This window comes from Rhododendron vialii, chromosome 12a, assembly GCF_030253575.1.
Source record: "Rhododendron vialii isolate Sample 1 chromosome 12a, ASM3025357v1".
Classification (NCBI taxonomy): domain Eukaryota; kingdom Viridiplantae; phylum Streptophyta; class Magnoliopsida; order Ericales; family Ericaceae; genus Rhododendron; species Rhododendron vialii.
This window is the reverse complement of record NC_080568.1, coordinates 25549125-25568773: the sequence shown is the minus strand read 5'-3', so window position 1 is coordinate 25568773 and position 19649 is coordinate 25549125. Positions and strand designations below refer to the sequence as shown.

The 19649-nt window shown below is 38.2% G+C and overlaps 1 protein-coding gene across 3 annotated transcripts in view; it reads right to left on the bottom strand.

The window, feature by feature from the left end:
* Positions 1-579: 579 nt before the first annotated feature.
* The window catches only part of LOC131311902 (protein transport protein SEC24 C), a 29204-nt gene continuing 10134 nt past the window's right edge, over positions 580-19649 (bottom strand). For 2 of the 3 annotated variants that reach the window (XM_058339537.1, XM_058339538.1), the window contains 18 exons: positions 18529-18648; positions 17262-17342; positions 14511-14588; positions 14278-14370; positions 11830-11884; positions 11095-11171; positions 9070-9141; positions 8867-8950; positions 7529-7648; positions 7370-7438; positions 4603-4680; positions 4322-4460; positions 4003-4167; positions 3098-3243; positions 2837-3016; positions 2194-2282; positions 2009-2040; positions 580-1002 (listed from right to left, as the gene is read on the bottom strand). In XM_058339537.1, coding sequence (XP_058195520.1) covers positions 896-1002; positions 2009-2040; positions 2194-2282; positions 2837-3016; positions 3098-3243; positions 4003-4167; positions 4322-4460; positions 4603-4680; positions 7370-7438; positions 7529-7648; positions 8867-8950; positions 9070-9141; positions 11095-11171; positions 11830-11884; positions 14278-14370; positions 14511-14588; positions 17262-17342; positions 18529-18648 — 1785 coding nt within the window. In that variant the 3' untranslated portion in view covers positions 580-895. Of the gene's footprint in view, positions 1003-2008; positions 2041-2193; positions 2283-2836; positions 3017-3097; positions 3244-3520; positions 3934-4002; positions 4168-4321; positions 4461-4602; positions 4681-7369; positions 7439-7528; positions 7649-8866; positions 8951-9069; positions 9142-11094; positions 11172-11829; positions 11885-14277; positions 14371-14510; positions 14589-17261; positions 17343-18528; positions 18649-19649 lie in introns of those variants that run through there. The other variant, XM_058339539.1, reaches the window with a different exon arrangement.

The window sequence follows — 19649 nt, the reverse complement described above, 5'->3', positions numbered from 1 at the left end:
TTGAACCAGAAATGAATATCCAAAAGAAGCGTGGACCTCAACCAAACCATTCTAGCTGAGTTCAGATAAGACGAAGGTAATATAGACAATGAATCAAAGCTCATACGGTATTATTTTCAAACGAACCCAATGGTGAATAATTCAAGTTTGGTTTTAAAACTTGAAACTATTTTCGAACGAAACCAATGGTGAATAATTCAAGTCTGGTTTTAAAACTTGAAACGCTTTGAATATGCTCAAACTCAACTTGTTTATACATCACAAAGCCGAATGAACCAAATATTTTCAAATTCAATTTATGTAACAAACAGATCTCGAACAAATTCTAAATGGTCACAAACTATAACTATAAGTAGTTTGATTCGTTGAATGGACAGAGACTCTACGTAGTTTGATTTGTTTATCAGCAAGTACACATGTAAAACTTAAACCAAAAGGCGCCACATCTTGTCCACTTGGGACAAATCTATTTTTGACGTCGAATTGATGACTATTCACCATCATCAGGTGTTTACTTCACATTAGCCAAAGATAAGGTTGGATATCATCCATTCAAACAAAATAAAAATATAAAAGGTGTTTTCCAGACAATCCGCAAAAGGGTAAAGATTATTATTTAAAAAATATTTCCGGAAAAATGACACTAATTGCTCATTTGATTGACAAACTTCTTTGTATACTATGTTCCCCTGCTCTATAGTACACAAAAACAAATAGAAATAAAAGCAAAGGGGAGATATGCTAAATATCCCATGAACTCATATAAACATGCAAAAAAAAAAAAAACCCTCTTAATCCAAAACTGTCTCAGATTCCAGAATCGCATATGTTCCTTTGCCTCGATCGCCAAGCATTCCCCCACAAGATAGCTATTGGACGTTTACTCCGCATACAATCAAGGCATTTTAGTTTGAATCTGCCTGTGGACATGTACCAAAAACTCCACGTAGGAGAGGCCATTGGGAGTCTTGTCTTCTACCATATAAGAGAAGAATAGCATTCCTGAAAATAAATGAATCAAAGAATGTGTGAAATAAAAAACATAAAATGTAGAAATTCTCGATCAAATTTTCGGTGGTAGCAAGAAGCTTGTTTAGTGCACAAAATTTAGGATCAAGGCAAAATGAAGATAGTTCGAAGCTAGCGTTACTATGAAAATGGTTTTCGTAGGCATGCTTATAATAACCTTCAGCATCTTTCTCACGAAAGAAACAGATCAAATTTTCCCTAATAGTAGTCATAGAAGTGCAGTTCGTTGAAATCTTAGCAAAAATAGGACATAGCTACATCTTTGAACCCAATAACTACTACTCCCTCCGACCCTTTTTAAATGTCCCGTTTTGTAACTCCAACTTATTAAGAAAACATCATTACATCTTTCACATTAACTTTTACCTCCACTTTCCCTATTTACCCTCTATGGAGACATCATCATTACACTTTTACTTACTAACTTTTTAAAATGAAATATATTTTTAGGGGCAAAATGGAAAATGTACCAACTTTTACCCACTAACTTTACAAAATGGACACTTAATAAAGGACAGCCCAAAATAGAATACTGGACTTTAAAAAGGGGACGGAGGGAGTAATTAGTGCCAAAAAGTTGCACAATCTGACAGGCTGGTGATGTTTGTAGCCTCTGATGTTGAAATTTCATGCAAATGTGCTTTGGTATGAGCTCAACACATACTTAAGGTAGATCCACCTAATGATTGTTTATAACGAGAATAACTAAATACTGTTCAAGCAAAAATAACAACTGCTCTAGGACCCTCCATAATGTATTTTATTGCGGACAAAAAGGTAGACAGGCAGCCATCAAACCAACCATTTGGTTGTGCATTTAGGAACGGCTCCTTCTCAGAGAAAAAAATAGAGCTGACAAACAACTGTAGGAATGCCAAGCAAGTCAAGTGAAATCCAATGATAAAAGAAAAGGAGGCATTGAAGGAGGAGAAAAATTAATTGGTTTTAGACAACGATGATATATCAGATATGCACTGACCTGATGCATCTCCTTTCTTGCACAATTTCAAGCTGCAGCAAATACATGAAAATGCAAATTATTGAAAAGTAATGTGAATGAGTTATATATTGAGCATCCTGATAAATGAGAATTTTTATTTTCCCTGAGCAAAGATTGTATACTACACATATATAAGGTCAGTCTTCCATGAATATCAGCCATACCGGAGGTAGGAGCATCGTTGGCGCCTTATCTCATTTACAACATCATTTAGCTTCTTCGACAGTGGATTGTCATATTGCTGCAGTACAAACTGCGCCAAGAGGAAGAAATAATAAATTGACAAGTAACATCATAGGCATTCCAATGGATGAATACTACAGCTGACACAAAATTAACCAGTGTTCTCAGTTTCCATCAACGAAGGAACCAAATGAATCAATTTTCCCTACAGAATTACTAGCGATTCTACATCAGAGAAATAAATCTTAGCACTTGAGACTTCGGTAGTTACCATTTGCTAATACCGTTGGTTGCAAAGGTTGAAGAATTACAGCCAATCTAATAAACACACATGGAAAGAACTAGGATGTTCAATCAGGACAATAAGTTTACTCATAGAGGGACAAGAAAAGTTCTTTGGAAATTATGTAGAAACACCAGGATGCTAATTTAAACATATCCAGACTTCAAGATACTTGTCAGTCATTATGGGCCCATCTAGGATTCCTACACGAATAATCATGCACCATCAGTCAATCTAGAAAATTTGCGCGCCTCAAACTCATGCATATTGTTCGCAACCGCCAATTAATGATGCCACATTGCTGAATAAACATCATGTCCTATGATACAAAATAAGAATACCTGAGGTTGAATTTCATCGAGTGAGGAAATGCCAAACAGTTGACGCATCACACCAGGATCCACAGAGCTCCCAACATAAATTAAACAATCCTCCCCATTCTCAAGAAGATAGATTCCATCATCATTCACATGTTCACTGGATAGCGGGATCGAAGGAGGTATAATAGATCCATCCGTCTCCTGTTAATTTGGCAGTGCCGCACCATGATTATTGGATCATTAAAGAAAATCCAGTAGACAATGAAATAACAATTTTCATACCTTCGAGATGAGGTCCTGGATAGCCACCATCCGGGGGTACACCAGTGGGATTGCCAAAGCAGTAGAAATTGAAGAAACATAACTGATCCAGAAGGACCTATCATCTATTCGCCCATCTGTTCGTAATCCCGTACTTTTAATCAAAGCTGAAATGAAACATGATGAAAGGAACATTAAAATTCAAAAGAATCAAACGATTTGCAAAATATACTCTCCGAGTTAACATATCATGTATATTAGCAACCTGTACAACAAGTCAATAAATTTGGCGCTTTACTCCAACAACCAGAACATGGATAGGAAAATCGTTCCCACAAAGAAGTAACTAAATTGTTATTAAGGTACCAGTTAGCATAAGATCACACATCATAATATGCAATGACTTGAACTAACAGAGGCTCACAGCCAAATAAGTGGCATGGCCACATCCTCTATTAATATACGTGTATATACATAAACATATTTGTCCACCAATATATCTCCCTAAAGCTACAGCTTCACACTCCTTAAGTAAATCCACTGTAAGTGAAGGTGTTTTCTCACTTACACCTTCCAATTGTAACCTGTTATAAAATTCTAAAGGCTAGATGGAAATCTTTGTAATAAGTCACCATATTTCTCTTGATACTCTCAATTTTGAGATACCTATTATGTCCCGTGCAGTTATTCTGGATTCATCATTGACGTTTAATCATCTGATTACATGAAATCCTATTTGCATCTTAATAACGCATAAACATCACTCTAGTAACATCAACAATTGCCATAATTAAAGTACATAGGTTCTGAAAAAGGGTGGACAGTTGAGCTACATCCACATCAAAGGATATAAAACCCTGAAAACAAAAACAACTTAAAATTAACACACTAAGATAATATGGATATATAAGCAGCAAGAAATATACCAAGGGTGTATAGAGGCAGAAGTTTAAGCGCCTCTGGAAGGATAAGTTGTCCAGCTGACGAAACTGTAGCACAAAATTTGCGATATGAATGCAGGATGTTGATGCAAAGGTTTGTCACTTGTTCCCTGACTTGTGGAAGTGGACTGGAAGGGATTTCGTTCGCCACTACAGGTTAGATTATATAAATGATAAACATTCATCAGTATTCTTCGGTCATATAAAGTTATAAAGTGAAAAAGGAAAAATAGCTGGAAAAGGAGGTGCTCCCTAACCAATCAACTGAAAAAAGTACTCTCACAGTAAAGGATCCAGAGCAAACCTTGCTTCAAGAAACAAGCAAATTGTGTGTCTAAGTCAGCTGAGCGGAACAGATTACTTAGCAGAGTCGTGCACGGTAGAGATAAGGTAGACACTCGTATTCTTCTTTGGCCATACACAGTTGTGTAAAGAAGAGCACACTAGAAAATAAAATGCAAAAAGGGATCAAACAACAACCATTTTACATATGTAACAAAGAAGGTCAGATGTCCCATAAGAGGGTCAGTACGAGGACAAGAAAGCTGGATAAGGTTTGCTATAAACAAGTCAAAATACTTCTACCTGAAAAGCGCATTCTGAGCCATCCTGCAGTTTGTCATCATGTTTCAAAGTTACCATTATAGTTTTGTCACAATCAATCTGCACAAGGGGTAACTACTTAGGAGGGGCAAATTCCATACCAGTGAGTGAACCAAAATCAACTAAACACCATCAAAAATTACAAAACAGTAATTAGAAAAAAGACGAGTAGTGAGAAGAGCTCGGTCATAACACCAAGATTACACCAACTACTTTCCAGCAAGATAAACATTATGGTAAGTTGCGAAACTCTCAAACAGTTCATGCAAAAAGTGTACATATTGCACAACAATGAAAAGCATGGTTCATACTGACCCATATTGACACTGATCCACACCGCGGATTGCTGTTTATATGAGCAACTAAATTAGAGGACCAAACCACTGATCATATTAATTAAAATGCATATTAATTAAAATGGACAGGACAAAATGCCAATGTTTGGACAAAAACAATCCTACACCAATCGATGCACAATTGACCGACAACGGTAGCTGTACGGCAAGAAGAAACCCATGCTTCCCATTGTTTAGACATTCTTAATTCCTAGTGCCACGAACTGCCCAATTGTGCAGCCATCAGACTGAGCTCCAAACGAGACTCGTATGACATTTAGATTGCCTTCCTTTTTCCTATTTTTTTCTTTTCAAATGAGGTGTGAACCCTACGATCCAACCCATAGTGGCACCTCAAAATATAAAAGACCTATACACCCCTCTATACCCCAAAAATATCTACCTTGTCTAAAACTGACACAAAGTAGGGTTGCACTCTCTTGAATCCCAACTAAACAAAGTAGAAATCAAAAGGCTCTTAATTTTAATCTAAAGTATCTCCTTCCCATCAAATTATCTTTGATTCCTCTCTCTCCAAATTGACCACATCAAGCATAGCGGGATCACAACGGCATAACCCATAGCTTCCGTCTTCTTTTAGCCACTCTAGCCCCATACCATTCTTGGAGGAGCTCCACCACCGTCGCCGGAAAAAACCACGACATGACCCACAAAACAAGAACAGCACTCCAAATCTTCTTTAGCGGCCAGACAATGAATAAACAAAATGCGCCACTGACTCTCCATCTCTCAAGCACATGGAACACCGATTCACCATAACCATCTGACGCCTTATAAGATTATCTATGGTAAGAATCTCATCCTTAGCTGCACAACAAACAAAAAAAGAAACCTTAGTAGGCGCTCGAGTACCCCAAATAGCTTTCTAGGGAAAGGAATTATTTGCTACTCCAACCAAAACTAGGCAGCTAAGGATATAGAAATAGGGGAAAAGGGTTTTGAAAGGGTAGTTCTCAGAGCACTCCGATGGATTTAATTAGGATAATTACAGGATAGGTTCAACACCCAAGCCATTCCTTCCCTCATCGGTACTAAGATATTTGCTATAGGTTTTCCTCTCGAGGAGTGCAACTCTCTAAAGATCACCCCTTTATCCACCATGGAATAAACTCTTCCCCTGCCCTTTCACACTTCCTTGAACTATCTTCAGTGCTAGAGCAACTCATAACATTCTTTGGACAGTGCGGGTATATTAGGACATGAATTCAACAGAAACAAAGTTAACTAGGGATAGTTGAACACAAGAGAGGCACACTAAGGTCAGAGTGAACCCACCATGCGCATACCAACATCTAGTCTCCTTTAGGAGCAAGGATTTCATTTAATAAAATGTGAACTCTCAATGAAGGATTGCCCTAACAACTCAAGCTAGATGATGCAATTACTGCTGAATTCCTTCAGCTACTTGAGAGTATTTCAAGAAGATGCCGATTTTATTGAGAATCTCGCAATCCAGGCTCCTGCCAAGAGAAACCAAACCCACGGGATTTAATTCTCCAGCTTCTCTACCACTTACAGGATGAAAGAATATGCTGCAATTTACCAGACTATTCAACTTCTAACTCTAGTCAATTTTCATTTACTACCCAAACAAACTTCTAGAAGAAAGAAGACAACTGTTGATTCACTTTGGCAACGACAATAAAGGAATCAAAATGAATACTGATGCCTCGCTTCCATCACAAATTCTGGAAGACAAAACAGTTAATGGAGCAAGGAGTCCAATTGAAGTCATGAAGTACCATTTTCCATGTCGACTCGTCGAAGTACTATCTTAAATAGCATGACCGGTACCTTACTACCTTCAAGGAACCTGCCCAGCATGCATTTAACAAACATATAGCATTCATTTGCTTTCGTCGGAGGAACTGATTTATAGACGGCGTCAGCTTTATAGGGGGGCGACCTGAGGTGTCAACCCCAACCACTTGGCCAAGACAATTCCTTTGAGACCCTAAGCTTGTACCTTTAGGCCTTGTTTGGGCATACCTTTAGGACCTAGAAGAGTTAATACAACTTTAGCATCATTTACTTACCTCTACATGCACTTTTTACTTAGAAGGAATGACCATTGAAGGATTGCTTAACGGGTCTTGGAATTGAGGTGAATATCATATACTTGGTTCCATTACCATTCCTTACCACTTTGCAAACTTAAATGCTTAGTATGGAGAGAGAGAGAGAGAGAGAGAGAGAGAGAGAGAGAGAGAGAGAGAGAGAGAGATTAAATAAACGCCTCACTTCATAACCAGGTTATGAAACGTTCATCAACACCAAATCATTTTTTCTTAAATTTTGCTGCAGTCAACAATACCCTAACAGATGAGTCACAAGAACGAAAGAATAATCTAGTATTACCCAAAGAACAAGCATCTCATAAATGATATACTAACCGTAGGTAGGTCAACATCGGTTGGAATTCGCTTGCAGAAGTTTCCAGAGTATTCCTGAACTTGGATACCCTAAAATGAACGGAAATAGAATATTAGCCATTTTACTGTAATGCGGAAGAATGTCCATGAAAACAAAACCAATAAATACAAAGAACTAACCTGGCTACATCTTACACGCATGACTGCCTCAAAACCTTGGGGCCTCGTGACATTCCATCGAAGATCGTTGTAAAGCTTGGCAGGCTCAGAAAGAGCAGAGAAAGGGAAATAATAATACACCTGGAAGGAAGCAAAAATTCTTGATGTCCAGATTATCCATTTGTTAAATTTTCCTTGTGTTACACAAAGGAAGCAAGGTAAAGAGCAGAGACATTGAAACAAAGCCTGCCCCTACTTTGATGCTATCCAGCAGAATCCAGCTTTGATTTAGGGGCATGGCCAACGACATAACATCCTTGTGTTCTTCAAATTTTGGAGGTATTTCAATGGTAAAACTTTATGAGAGGAGCCACTTTGTGCTTATATTGCCAAAGGTCAGCCTCTAATCCTCCCCTACCAATACCCCCTTCATATGGGGATTAAATAACTATTGTTATTGTTGTTGTTGTTGCCTTATAAACAAATTACTTGAAAGTATAAACCTAACTGAATTCCCTATTGGCTATTATTAACTGAATTCCCTATTAAGTGACAAATCTTACAATATAGTCCACTACTACACATGTATTTTACAGGGACAAATGGTGTGCTCCTTATATAATAGATATTGTGCTGGAAATCAATTAATCATTTTCATGCAAATTGATAATACTAGTACCAGCCGGTTTGTGGATGTGCAGTCCTGGAGCAGAGATCTATACATGGTGCTTCTGTGACTCTGTCCATAATCCTATCTAGAATATGGTTCCCTCTAAAAAGAAAACCTACTGGGCACTAATCATCTTTAAGCACACTGGATGATAGGAAATTCCGTGCTGGTTGTAGTTTTTTTTTTAATCTTTTTTTTTCTTTTGGAGTGGGGACCCCAAGCCATTCTGAATTGACTTGTTTGGGGAAAGAAAGTAATAGCAAAAGGTCCGCATGATACATGATCAAATTAAGTGGGGTTTGTGTTGTTCAACAAGGACAGAGTAATAGCATAGTGACAGTTTTCCACCTGGAAATTGAGATAAGATGTAGATGGCAAAATAAGTGAATTAAAAGGACACACACAAACCAGGAATGAATTGTACTGCTGCAAATTTTCATGCGAGGAAAAGTCATATTAGAGCTTATTCTAAATCCCGCTAGTATAGAGGATATAGAAGATAAACAACTTTGATTCCATATTTTGCCGGCATAGATGGTATTGCAAAAGAATCACTTTGGAGACATCGCATTGCAGCAGTTACACATTACAACAATTCTTGGAACCTAAGAGCAACTAACATTTCAGGACTAATGTGAGTCATGTGACAACTATGAGGCTAGAACAACGAAAGAGTCATTGGTGAATACCTTCCCTCCAGTAGTTCTTGGGATGACAGAAATTGAAGCAATGTCCACATAAGTTTGGGTGGTAATAAATACATCAACGCACACCTGAACACATTATAAGATCGAATTGAAGGAAACTAATACTTGCAATCCTGTCTCAACATACAATCACAGGAGATCTCAAAAATAAGTCCACTAGGGAAAAAAAAACAGTCAAACGGAACCTGGTACTCTGCAAGTTCAACAGCCATTGCCTTCAAAACTTTGTCTGCTGGTTGGAGTAATTTATGGGCCTCCTAAAGTTCAACAGAAGAAAGAACACCATAGTACAAGATCAGAACACCTTGACGAATAGAAATGCATCAGAATCAAAGATAAGACACATCCACAAGTGTCGTCAAAGGTAAAAAGGAAACAGAGGCGACGAGGCAAGCTGATGGCTTCATTGATGCATGGCGATTGCTAAGTAACATGGACAGAATATCCATAATTCAATAATGATGACAATCTCGACATTTCAAACATTAACTCTAAGCGAAAGGGAAACCAACAAAATATGACATTCCAAGTGCTAAACATCAATCAAAATGATAGAAATATACAACAAAATCCGATATTCTGAATACCAATAGGGTAAGACATCCAATCAACCCTAAAACACACTATTTAAATACTTAGAACCCCCAAAAAAATTAATAATATAGTCCAAGCCATCATTCCTAAAGCCTAAAATAGCATCTACACAGAGCAATAAACTGGGCTTCTGCAAGATATTGGTCCTTTAGAATCCCAGTCAACCCCAAGGTTTATAAATATACAGCTATAAGCCTATAACCTATTTTTCCGGTTGCCAATTGTTTATTACAACTCAAAACTGATGGCTGCTATCAAACAAGCGACAGTAAACAAAAGGAAATCATCACCTTGAGTGACTTTTGCTTCAACCTGAAGCCAGCACCTCAAGCGTCTCAACCTCACCTCATGCACCAGGAAGTGCTAAAGCTACCCTCAAGTACCACCTAAGCGAGTCCTTAGGCATGCTCTCCAAAACATTTCACTAGAGCAAGTCTAATTAAGCTACTGACTCTTGCTACCCACACTATCCAGGATAAACAACAGGGTTGATCATTTATCTCCTCTGGAATTCACAACCACCATACACCTCCGCCAGATTGGTTGAGGCAATTCTTTCATCAGAAACTGATCGACAAATATCATCATAACCACCCTTTTTCCCATCACCCAGACGGAAAGACTACTTCAGTAATAGCAAGAAATGCCTTTTCACAGGCAACTAGGGATACATGGATCTTACCACTCTTGATTTTAAACCAATTTGTGATACGTTGGATTCAGTCGTGTGGCTCCCTAATCCTGCTGGTTTTACTGTGTTTTCTGCTTGGGAGGCTATTAGGCTTAAACTACCTATTCAGCCTTGGTCTCGTGTTGTTTGGTACAATAGAAATGTTCCTCGTATCTTTTGTGTTGTGGTTAGCTGTGCAACAGAAATTAAACACAAGGGACAGGTTATTGAGCTGGGGTATGTGTGTGGAGGATGGTTGTGTGTTCTGTAATAATGCCCAGGAGTCCCATATACACTTGTTTTCCAATGTGCATTCTCTCAATCAGTTTGGAGAGCTGTTTTGCGAAAATGCTTGACTGATCAAATCCCTTCCTCTTTACTGAGTGTGGTTGCATGGTACATTCAGACAGCTAAAGGGTCTGGGCTTAAGAGTTGGCTTTTGAAAAGTGTGTTTGCTGCTTGTGTCTATAACCTTTGGATGGAGCAGAATCAGAGGATTTTTCAACACAAGGTTTCTTCTCAGGATCAGGTCATCCTCGAGACTGTAATTGCAATTCGGGATTTGCTGAACTTGAAAAGGGGTGTTAAGCAATCTCATAAGAACGTAGAGTTGTGTTGTAGTTGGGGCCTCTCAACTAGAGTTTTTGATCCTCACTGTTTAGTATAGGAGTTCTTTGTATAGAGTTGATTGGTTCTTTTTTTCTTAAATGTCTCTTGTGGTATGCTGAGGCTTGTCTCAGATGCCTTGGTTTTTTTCGGGGGAATGCCCCTTAGAGTTTGTACATGAGTTTGAGCTTTATAAAAGGAAAATGCTTATCCAAAAAAAAACACTAGGGATACATGTACCTACTTCATCATCCACCTCAAGGGAAAGCAAGAAAATAGCAGTAGAAAGCACCAATGGACTAAACAAGGGAAGGAACCAAAGGGTATACGATTAACATACCTTCTCTCCAGCAGAGATATTCGTCCTACCCTCAGCCTCTCTAGCAGAAAGGGCTCCAAAACCGACAGATGGTAAGACTGTACACAACATAGAACAAAACCAAAATAGTCAGACCCAACAACTCAGTCAACACTCGCAACTAACTATGATGTCCACACATTTGTAGTAAATATACCGGATCAGAAAGATCCTATGAAATAGAATGACTAGGATAAAATAAGAAGTTTCACGGTGTGAAGTGAAGGCACTTACAAAATGAATAATTTTTCCCGTAAAAGGTAGGATGGAGAAAATCAACACCACAAGAAACTTATATCCATTTAAAGCACAACAATATATAGTCTCAATGGCAATGTGGAGTCACAAACGGTTAAATTATTGATGTAATGGATTTTATTGTATCATGTGTCCTAGGACATTTTATATTTAGGTGTCCAGCTCTTTAGATACACATTCGTTTCATCGAGGTTGCACCCATTCTGGCTCATTTCTTAGGTACACTAGTCTACTAATATTTATGCTGTCAGAGAAAATGATATAGAAACCAGTAGAAAAATACTTTTTCAGACCGTTAAATCTAGTATCATGTGAACGTGTACCATGTTCAGAAACATACGTTCCAAAAAAAAAAAACCACTAACCAACATGGCTACGTAGAACAGATATGGGCCAGCAATTTCATAGCCAGTTATACACAATACCAAAAATTGGACAACATGAAGTTGACAAATTTACCTGACTGAAATACTAGAAGTTTCCCTCCTGTATTCTTCATTGCCAAGAAACCAGCCTGAGGCAAAAAAGAAAAGAAAAAAGGAATGGTGATCAAGAACCAATTCAAGTGACTAAAATCATAAAACATTATGATACACATTCTGAAATAACCAAATATATGTGACCACATAAGGTAACACCCGAACACTGTAAATTCTCCATGTTAGCAGACTCTTATGGTTTGTAAAAAAAAAAACGTAGTTATAAAAATTGAATGGTGGTCAAGAACCAATTCAAGTAACCAAAATCATTGTGATTGAAGTATGTGATGTAGCAGACACTATAATCTATCAATCCTACCACTTCCACGCTATGACATATGCCCCGTAGGTACAATTGGCATGACATATTTCTTAAAGCAAATCTCAACTCCGATTTTCTTGTCATGGACAACACCAGTATATTTCGTCGAGCTAATCTGAAGTTTTGATTTATGAAATGAATTTTGTTTTGCTTTGATTTGCCCGAGTTAACTTGGATAAGAGTGAGTTTGTCTTGGCAGGTTCTATGAAGTATTTAGAAGTTTTGGCTGCAAAATTTGGGATACCAAGTTGACTGTTTACCTTCTAAAGCTTGCAGACATACTTTTTTCCTGTTGGAGTTCTTCTAGAGCCAAGGTAGTGTTGGTGCAATGGAGGTGAAATTTTTGGGGTGCAATGGAGGTGAGATTTTTGGGCTGCAGAAGAGCAGACCCAAGCTTTAGCATGCCGAGGCTTGCCCTTCAAGTTCTTAGCGAGTTCGAGCCCGAGCCCAACTGACCTACCTACGCTTGAGTCGAACTCGAGCTAGTTCACGAGCCTTACCAAGCTAAAGAAAATATACATTAAAACTCACATACATGTCTATAGCTACACAAAAGATTTTTATAGTCTATTACTATTATTTTATTTTTTCTATAACTTACTAAAACTCAATTTAAGAATTGCAGAATCCTTTCTAATACGCATGCTGCTTCAAAATTGTAAGAGAAAAACATGTTAAACTAGTACAAAAACGCTATATGAACAGTAGTTTTTCTCTCCTTAGTACAATGCCCAATTCATGAGCCTTATGGAGTCAAGCTTTGGCTAACTCGAGCTCAGCTTGTTTACTAAACAAGTTTAAATTTCTAGTGGAGTTTTTTACTATCTGACCAAGCCGAGCTTCAACAAACCCATGTCGAGCGAGTCTCTAGCTACTAGGAAACAGTTCAATTCATTTGCAACCCTAGGTAGTAGGTGATATATGAGAAGAGGTTGGCATCGTGGAAAAGGCACCATATGCAGAAGATTGATACTGATTTAAGAGTAATTTGTCTAGCTTGTTGACATATTTTTGTCCACATCTACCCTATTCAAAAATTGGGAGCCTGTAGATTGGAAAAATCGATGAGGGACTTAAGGCTGGGCTGGAGGAGGTGCATTAGTAATAGTATCACCTTAAAACTTGAAAAACAGTGCATTGTTGAAAGGAAGGAGGCGGTTGGCCATTAGAGACATGATCTTGTTTCGTCGTGACCTTTGATTTTGGAAGGAAGGCCAAATGGCAGTTCACAGCGCCTTCTTCCTATCGAAGGCTTCCTACTATTGAAAGCTTCTTAGAGGAGATGGTCCTTTCCCTTCGAAACTAGTGAGTAGTAACAGCTCTCAAAAGGAGCGCTTTCTATCTTTGAACAGAAATGAGGGACCAACAGCTCTTTCAGACGTAGCTTTCTATTTTTTGACAGTATTGAGGGAACTTATTCTTGTCATCCACAATTTGAGAGAGAAAAGTTCTTAATGGATTGTGGGCCATGAGGCGAATGGATTTGAAGATTGTCATTCTCCATTTTTGGTACTGCTTGGTTGATGCCTGGATTAGTGAAGGTTGTCTATCTTGTTGGCATAGAGCCTAGAGATGATCCGGAGAAGGGTAATAGGAAGGCTTTGGGATGTTACGTCTTCATGCATAATGCAATGCACTGGAGGGATAGAAATTTTTAGATCGTTTGAGCGAACCGAAGCCCAAATGTGCCTTGAAATGAACAATGCTGACAACACTTTTTTTTTTGTTTGTTGGCTTAACTACCCTGTTCTTTGGTTGATATACAGGGGTTTCTACATTGTTTTGTAGTTCGAATACGTAGTGGATACAAGGTGACACCCTTCGTGGCATTCCTCTGTAATATAATAGTAGCTACTAAAAATCATTTCATTTTATTTCTAGGATAGCCTTCCCAATCATGCATAGATAAGGGTCAAAGGCATTAGAAACCGTTTAAGCTGTCGCTTACACATATTAATTACTCATTAAATGATCAAAATTATTCTTCAAAATCATATGCATCGGATACTTTTGTGTCGCAAGTTTTTTTTTTTTTTTTGCTTACAAAAAAAAAACTGATGATCACATGGTCAAGTATGTATGATCACCATAAAACTTTTGACAAACCTTGACTGCTGCACCAAAGGCTGAGTCAGCTGTTCTGTTATTCTCAAACATGGTTGGGATATTTTCTAGCAATAGCTCCAAATGTTGGCGGCACTGAATCCTCGAAACAAATAAATCGTGAAAAATTCTTTAGAAGTTCCTCGAGGTAGAAAAACTAAAAGAATCATTTCTCCAGAATACCTTTCATATAATTGCAAACAGCGCTACTAAACAAAACAAAAACCAAAAATCACCTCAGAAAGTTGAACTATAACATCAGCTTGAAGAGGAGTGTAAACATCTTGGACATCAGGAACTATTAGCATGAGCGGCTGTGACAAAAGATTCAGAATAAACAAATAAGCATCAACAAAAGTGTTTAAAAGCCGATTGTTATTATACGTCTTTAATTTTTCAGCCACATTTCATCATGTATCCTCTTATTTTTATTGGCAGCAACTTACAAAAATGAAGACGATAGATGCAAACATGTTAAAGGGGGCAAGAAGTACACCAACATCAAAAGCAAAGGAGACAGAAGGAAAAAAAAAGAGCAGAAAAGAGCACTATGTACAAATGCTTCCAATCATTAGAGTAAAAAATAAAGGAACCCCCATCCACAAGACACTTTCCAAGATACTCCAAATGACAAATCATATGGAATACTCTTTAAGTATTCAAACCTCAACATCAAATTCAAGCAATCCTTTCTATCCAAAGATTCCAAACCCATAAAACCGCACATACAACGGATCTCCACAGAGCTTGGAATTACATAGCCTCCCAAATCGATGTGTAGCACATAATCACAAGAATATAGGGTTAGCCAACAACTTTCTGCAACATGAAACACCCTCCACCATAAAAGAACCTAGTGTTTCTGTTACCGTGCCGCAGTCATAGGTTCCTGGATTATTGCCTCCAGCTATCTCTTCCATTTTTGCAATCCTTATAAAATCTTCTTTGGCCTTGACGCTAGACTCCTATTCTTCTACCAAAAGCTCTCTTTCCTGCTCAATCTTGTCTATTATCCCACCAATATCCCATGCGTAACGGGAACGCAATCAAAATCATTCTCGAAAGTGATAATTGAGCAAATCTGAAAAGATCTCCCCCAATTGATTAGAAATCAAGAATCTGTCAATACAGGACATACGAGGGGCCTCTTGAGAACCGAACTAAGTATATTGGCCCCTACAATGTTGCGTCAAGCTGTCAACAAGCTTCATCTCACTGATAAAAGGAAAAAAAAAACCTTTCATATTTCTCTACTGATAGTGTCACAACCAGTCGCTCCTACAGAAACGCACCTTTTAAAATCACCCTCTATCCACAAGGGGCTTCCAACTAAAAGCCAAAGATGCTAATCTTCCTAGCATTTCTAATCTTAGATTGTCAACAACCAAACCATAAACTCCTGAAAATACCCACCTAATGCCATCCTCCGCATTCTTGAAAAAACATGGTACTGACAAACCTCCGAGCTCACTATCCACCGCCTAAACCACCCTTCCATCCCACATCACCCACATCCCATCCACGGCACCAAGAGAATCCAAACGAACCCAATCTACCCGTATATTCCTCACCATCTCCCTCAAAACTCACTCAACTTTGTTTGTCGTATACACACCACATCAGCTTTCCACTCCTAAAGCATAAAATTGATTGCCACCTTTTTGTCCCCACATTCAGACCCCTCGCATTCCAACTAATGTTGTTAATCTTCATAGAAAGCTACGATATTAACCCCTCCTTACTCCTACAACACCCCTCCCCTTTCTGGTTGTTCCCATCATAACTAACTACTTATAACAAAAACCTTAAAAACATGCAAACTACTCCTTCTCCTCAACACCCACTTGAAACTGCCTTTTGAATCATCCCTGCTGTCAAAAGCTTTCCATCATCCCTATCTTCTTTCACTCCAATGACGGTGAGTGATGTGTCCACAACCAAGTCTTGAGCCCAACCCAATTTTCCTAGAACTCCCAAGTCCCAACCCACCCACAGAAACAGCCCACTGACCATATCCCCAAACATCCTCCTGAAAAAGGAACTAGCACCATTGCTTGTGCCAATCCCCCTATATACTTCTCCTAAAACCCCCGCCTCCTCCCTCGAACCCACCCTCAAAACCTCCCATACTGACTCTTACCCAGCATTACCCACCCTCTGTGAACTATTCCACCCAATCTCACCCCTCCACACACCCAAGTTCCGCCTCTCCAAGTTTCTGAGAGAAAAAGGAAGGGCTAAATGTGAGTCCAATTTTAAATTTATCTCATCTCCATACTCCTCTCTCCCTGGACCGAGAGGGATTATCTGGGTAGCATCAATCACAACAAAGCATCATATAAATTCAAAACAAAAGGACGAAGAAGTTTAATTTTTCAATGGCTATAAAACACAGAGAAAGGAATGCGGTATTTTCAAATAACTTGCGACACACTACGTCAGATGCGTGTCCGTAAATAATATATATACAGATTTTTTGCTGTGCAAAGACATTCAGATTGTATCACATCAAAGTACTAAGAAAGCATTTGTACATTCTAAGGACTAGAAAATGAATGCAAACATCTATGTTGCACACTATTATTCCTCAACTAATTTGACAAGTCAAGACTTGGAATTCCCATAACTAACCAATCTAAACAACGAGCGAATAACTTGTATAATTACGCATTAGTCTCATTTTAACAGCAAATCACTAACTAGTTCTTGATATGACTCGCACTCTCAGGTAAGTTTATGTGATGGACATCTGTGTCCAAAGCGGGTCTGGTTCTGAACATTTAATATAGATAAATACATAAAAAGGACATATTTAGACAAGTGTCCAACACATATAGAGGAGTATCCAACAAGTTTTGGAGTCTGACATGAACACAAGATATTCTTAATAATGTTTGTGCTTCTTAGAACTAAGAAGTAAATACATAATAGTTTTCAAACTGAAGAACTGAAACTGAGACGTGAACTTTCTCTAACAGAATGCTTACCTGCTGTAATTCACGTTTCAGGTTGTAGAAATGGATTGTTGAGTCAAATGTAGCGACACCTACCATTGTCCTAGGACCATCCTGAAGAAAATCGCCACCACATCAATGACAAATAATTTGTTCCAGTAACTGTAATAGGCTCAGCCAGAAGTGAATTACCGGCTCAGATAACAGGGAAAAATTAAAAGACTGAAAAAAATACATAAGAAAGTCAAACTCTAGCACGTATATATTAGAATAATACCAAGCAGTAACCTAACAAAATTACAATCTCTAAACTCCAAAATCCCCAGTTACAGAGTGTAACAAAGGTCTGTCAAAACACAAAGCAGGAACAGAAGAAAGCCAAGGGGAGAAAGCAAGACGAAAGACAAACAGCTGAGGCCAAAGATTTTTCCAAGGAAGATGTCTCTACATGACTTATTCAGAAAACAAATATGCACCGACTCTAACAGCATCTGGTCAGAAAATTTAAACAACATGCAACACCCATAAGGCCAAGGAAATGCAAGAGATGGATAATTTTGAAGCGAAGTTGCTTGGGTAATCATGTGACCTCCCAAAGAGATACAAAAAAAGTTTACTCAATCCTTCAAATAGATTCAGGATGAACCCATCCTACATGCAATAACAAGTGCAACTAACTAGATGAACTATGATTGAACCTTCTGCTCAAGAGGGGCTGTTTCCCGGTCATGCATGTAAAATCATACATAGAGAATCCACACAAATTCGATTAAACTTACTTGATTCAACGTCACAAAATATTCGACTTTGGAGTGATGGTAGGCTGAACAGGAACAAGAATATCCTATACTATGGTCCTCATAAAAGAAAAGGACCGGAACCAATCTGGGGTATCTAGTCTGGGCTTTTGTCTTATAAGCACTCTGCTAAATATGTATAATAAAACTTCCTCCATAAATTGACTGCTAAAATTGAATTCAAAATCTCTCTTTGATCATGCTTTGAAAAATTACTCACAAATGTAGACTTCTTGTGGACAAATGCCAGTCTCGCTAACCCTTTCGTACGCAATTTAGTTTGGTTTTCCAAGAGTGCCCTCAAATGCTCGATGAAATATTCCAGGAATTTCCCGAAAAGATTTTAAAGAAAAACATTATGTCCACAAGCTAAAATGCAATACAAGCATCAATAAGTCTAAAAATGCTCCTTCCATCTATTACGAATTTGCAGACTCATACACTCATGCAAGTGGGCAAAACAAAACATTACTACAATTTACTGCAAAAGATATAGGACATACAGGAAGATCAGCAATAACTTGGCTGATTGCACTGCAAGCCGCTGCAGTTGCACCAATCTGTATGGCATTCATGGATACATCAATAAGGAAGAAAAACACAGCAGGCATTGGGTCACGGACCTGTTAACAAGATAAATATAACTAATTGGTCATATCCTTTACCCAAAAGATGGCAAGAAAGTGAGAACTACACAAAGCGAAACAAATATGAAACAAAGCATGCAGCTGATGTCATGGCGATGTTAAGCCAAAAGATATTATCAGTCTGACCAATCCTGCTAACTAAAACCTATACTTTCACTTGCAATAAACAGGACCAACAAGAAAATATTTTCCAAATAGCAATATTAAGCTCAAACTCTGTATAGGTTACTTGTGCAAACAGTTACTTTAGTAATTTCCCTTTTCATTTATTCCATTAAAGCTGTTCATTTTCCCATTTGGAAAGTATAAGAAAAATGGGTGGTATGAAATTCATGATTAGCAAGAAAATTTTGCAGCTTGCCAAATGCATCCAAATGACAAAAAGAATGGTTAACTGTCCACCAACAGCAGAAACACAAATAAAGGCACCAACAGATTCAGGCTGCAAAGATCAAATATGTGTACAACCCAACTTATGTAATATCAATCAACATTAGGGAGATCTATCTTCAAGGATCTTTTTTTCACCTATTTCTCGTCCAGGTTCAGGCATGCCAAGGTATGTTGGAACTGTGTCCAAGTCAAGCACTTATTCAGCCCAAGAAGCACGGACACTTTAAAGAAAGTGTGTCCGTGTCCGACACGTGTCGGACAGCGACACCCCTTGAACACTCTCGGACACGTGTCCCTAACTCTTCTTATATAATTAGGAAATAAAAATCTTAATTCGGACACATGTCTGCCACTCTTCTTGCAACGTGCCAAACACTATTTTGGCTTCTATGACTAAGAAATAAATGTCTCGGACACTTGTTAACATGTGATTATCAAGGATTTCGAAATTTGGCATATCACTATGAATCTATGATATACAAAGTTGGAAAATAGTAATTCTTACAATTCACTTGGAATGATTGAAAGATTTCTTGGGATTTCCCAACCGTGCCCATGGCCTAATTTTTTATCGAATTCTCAAA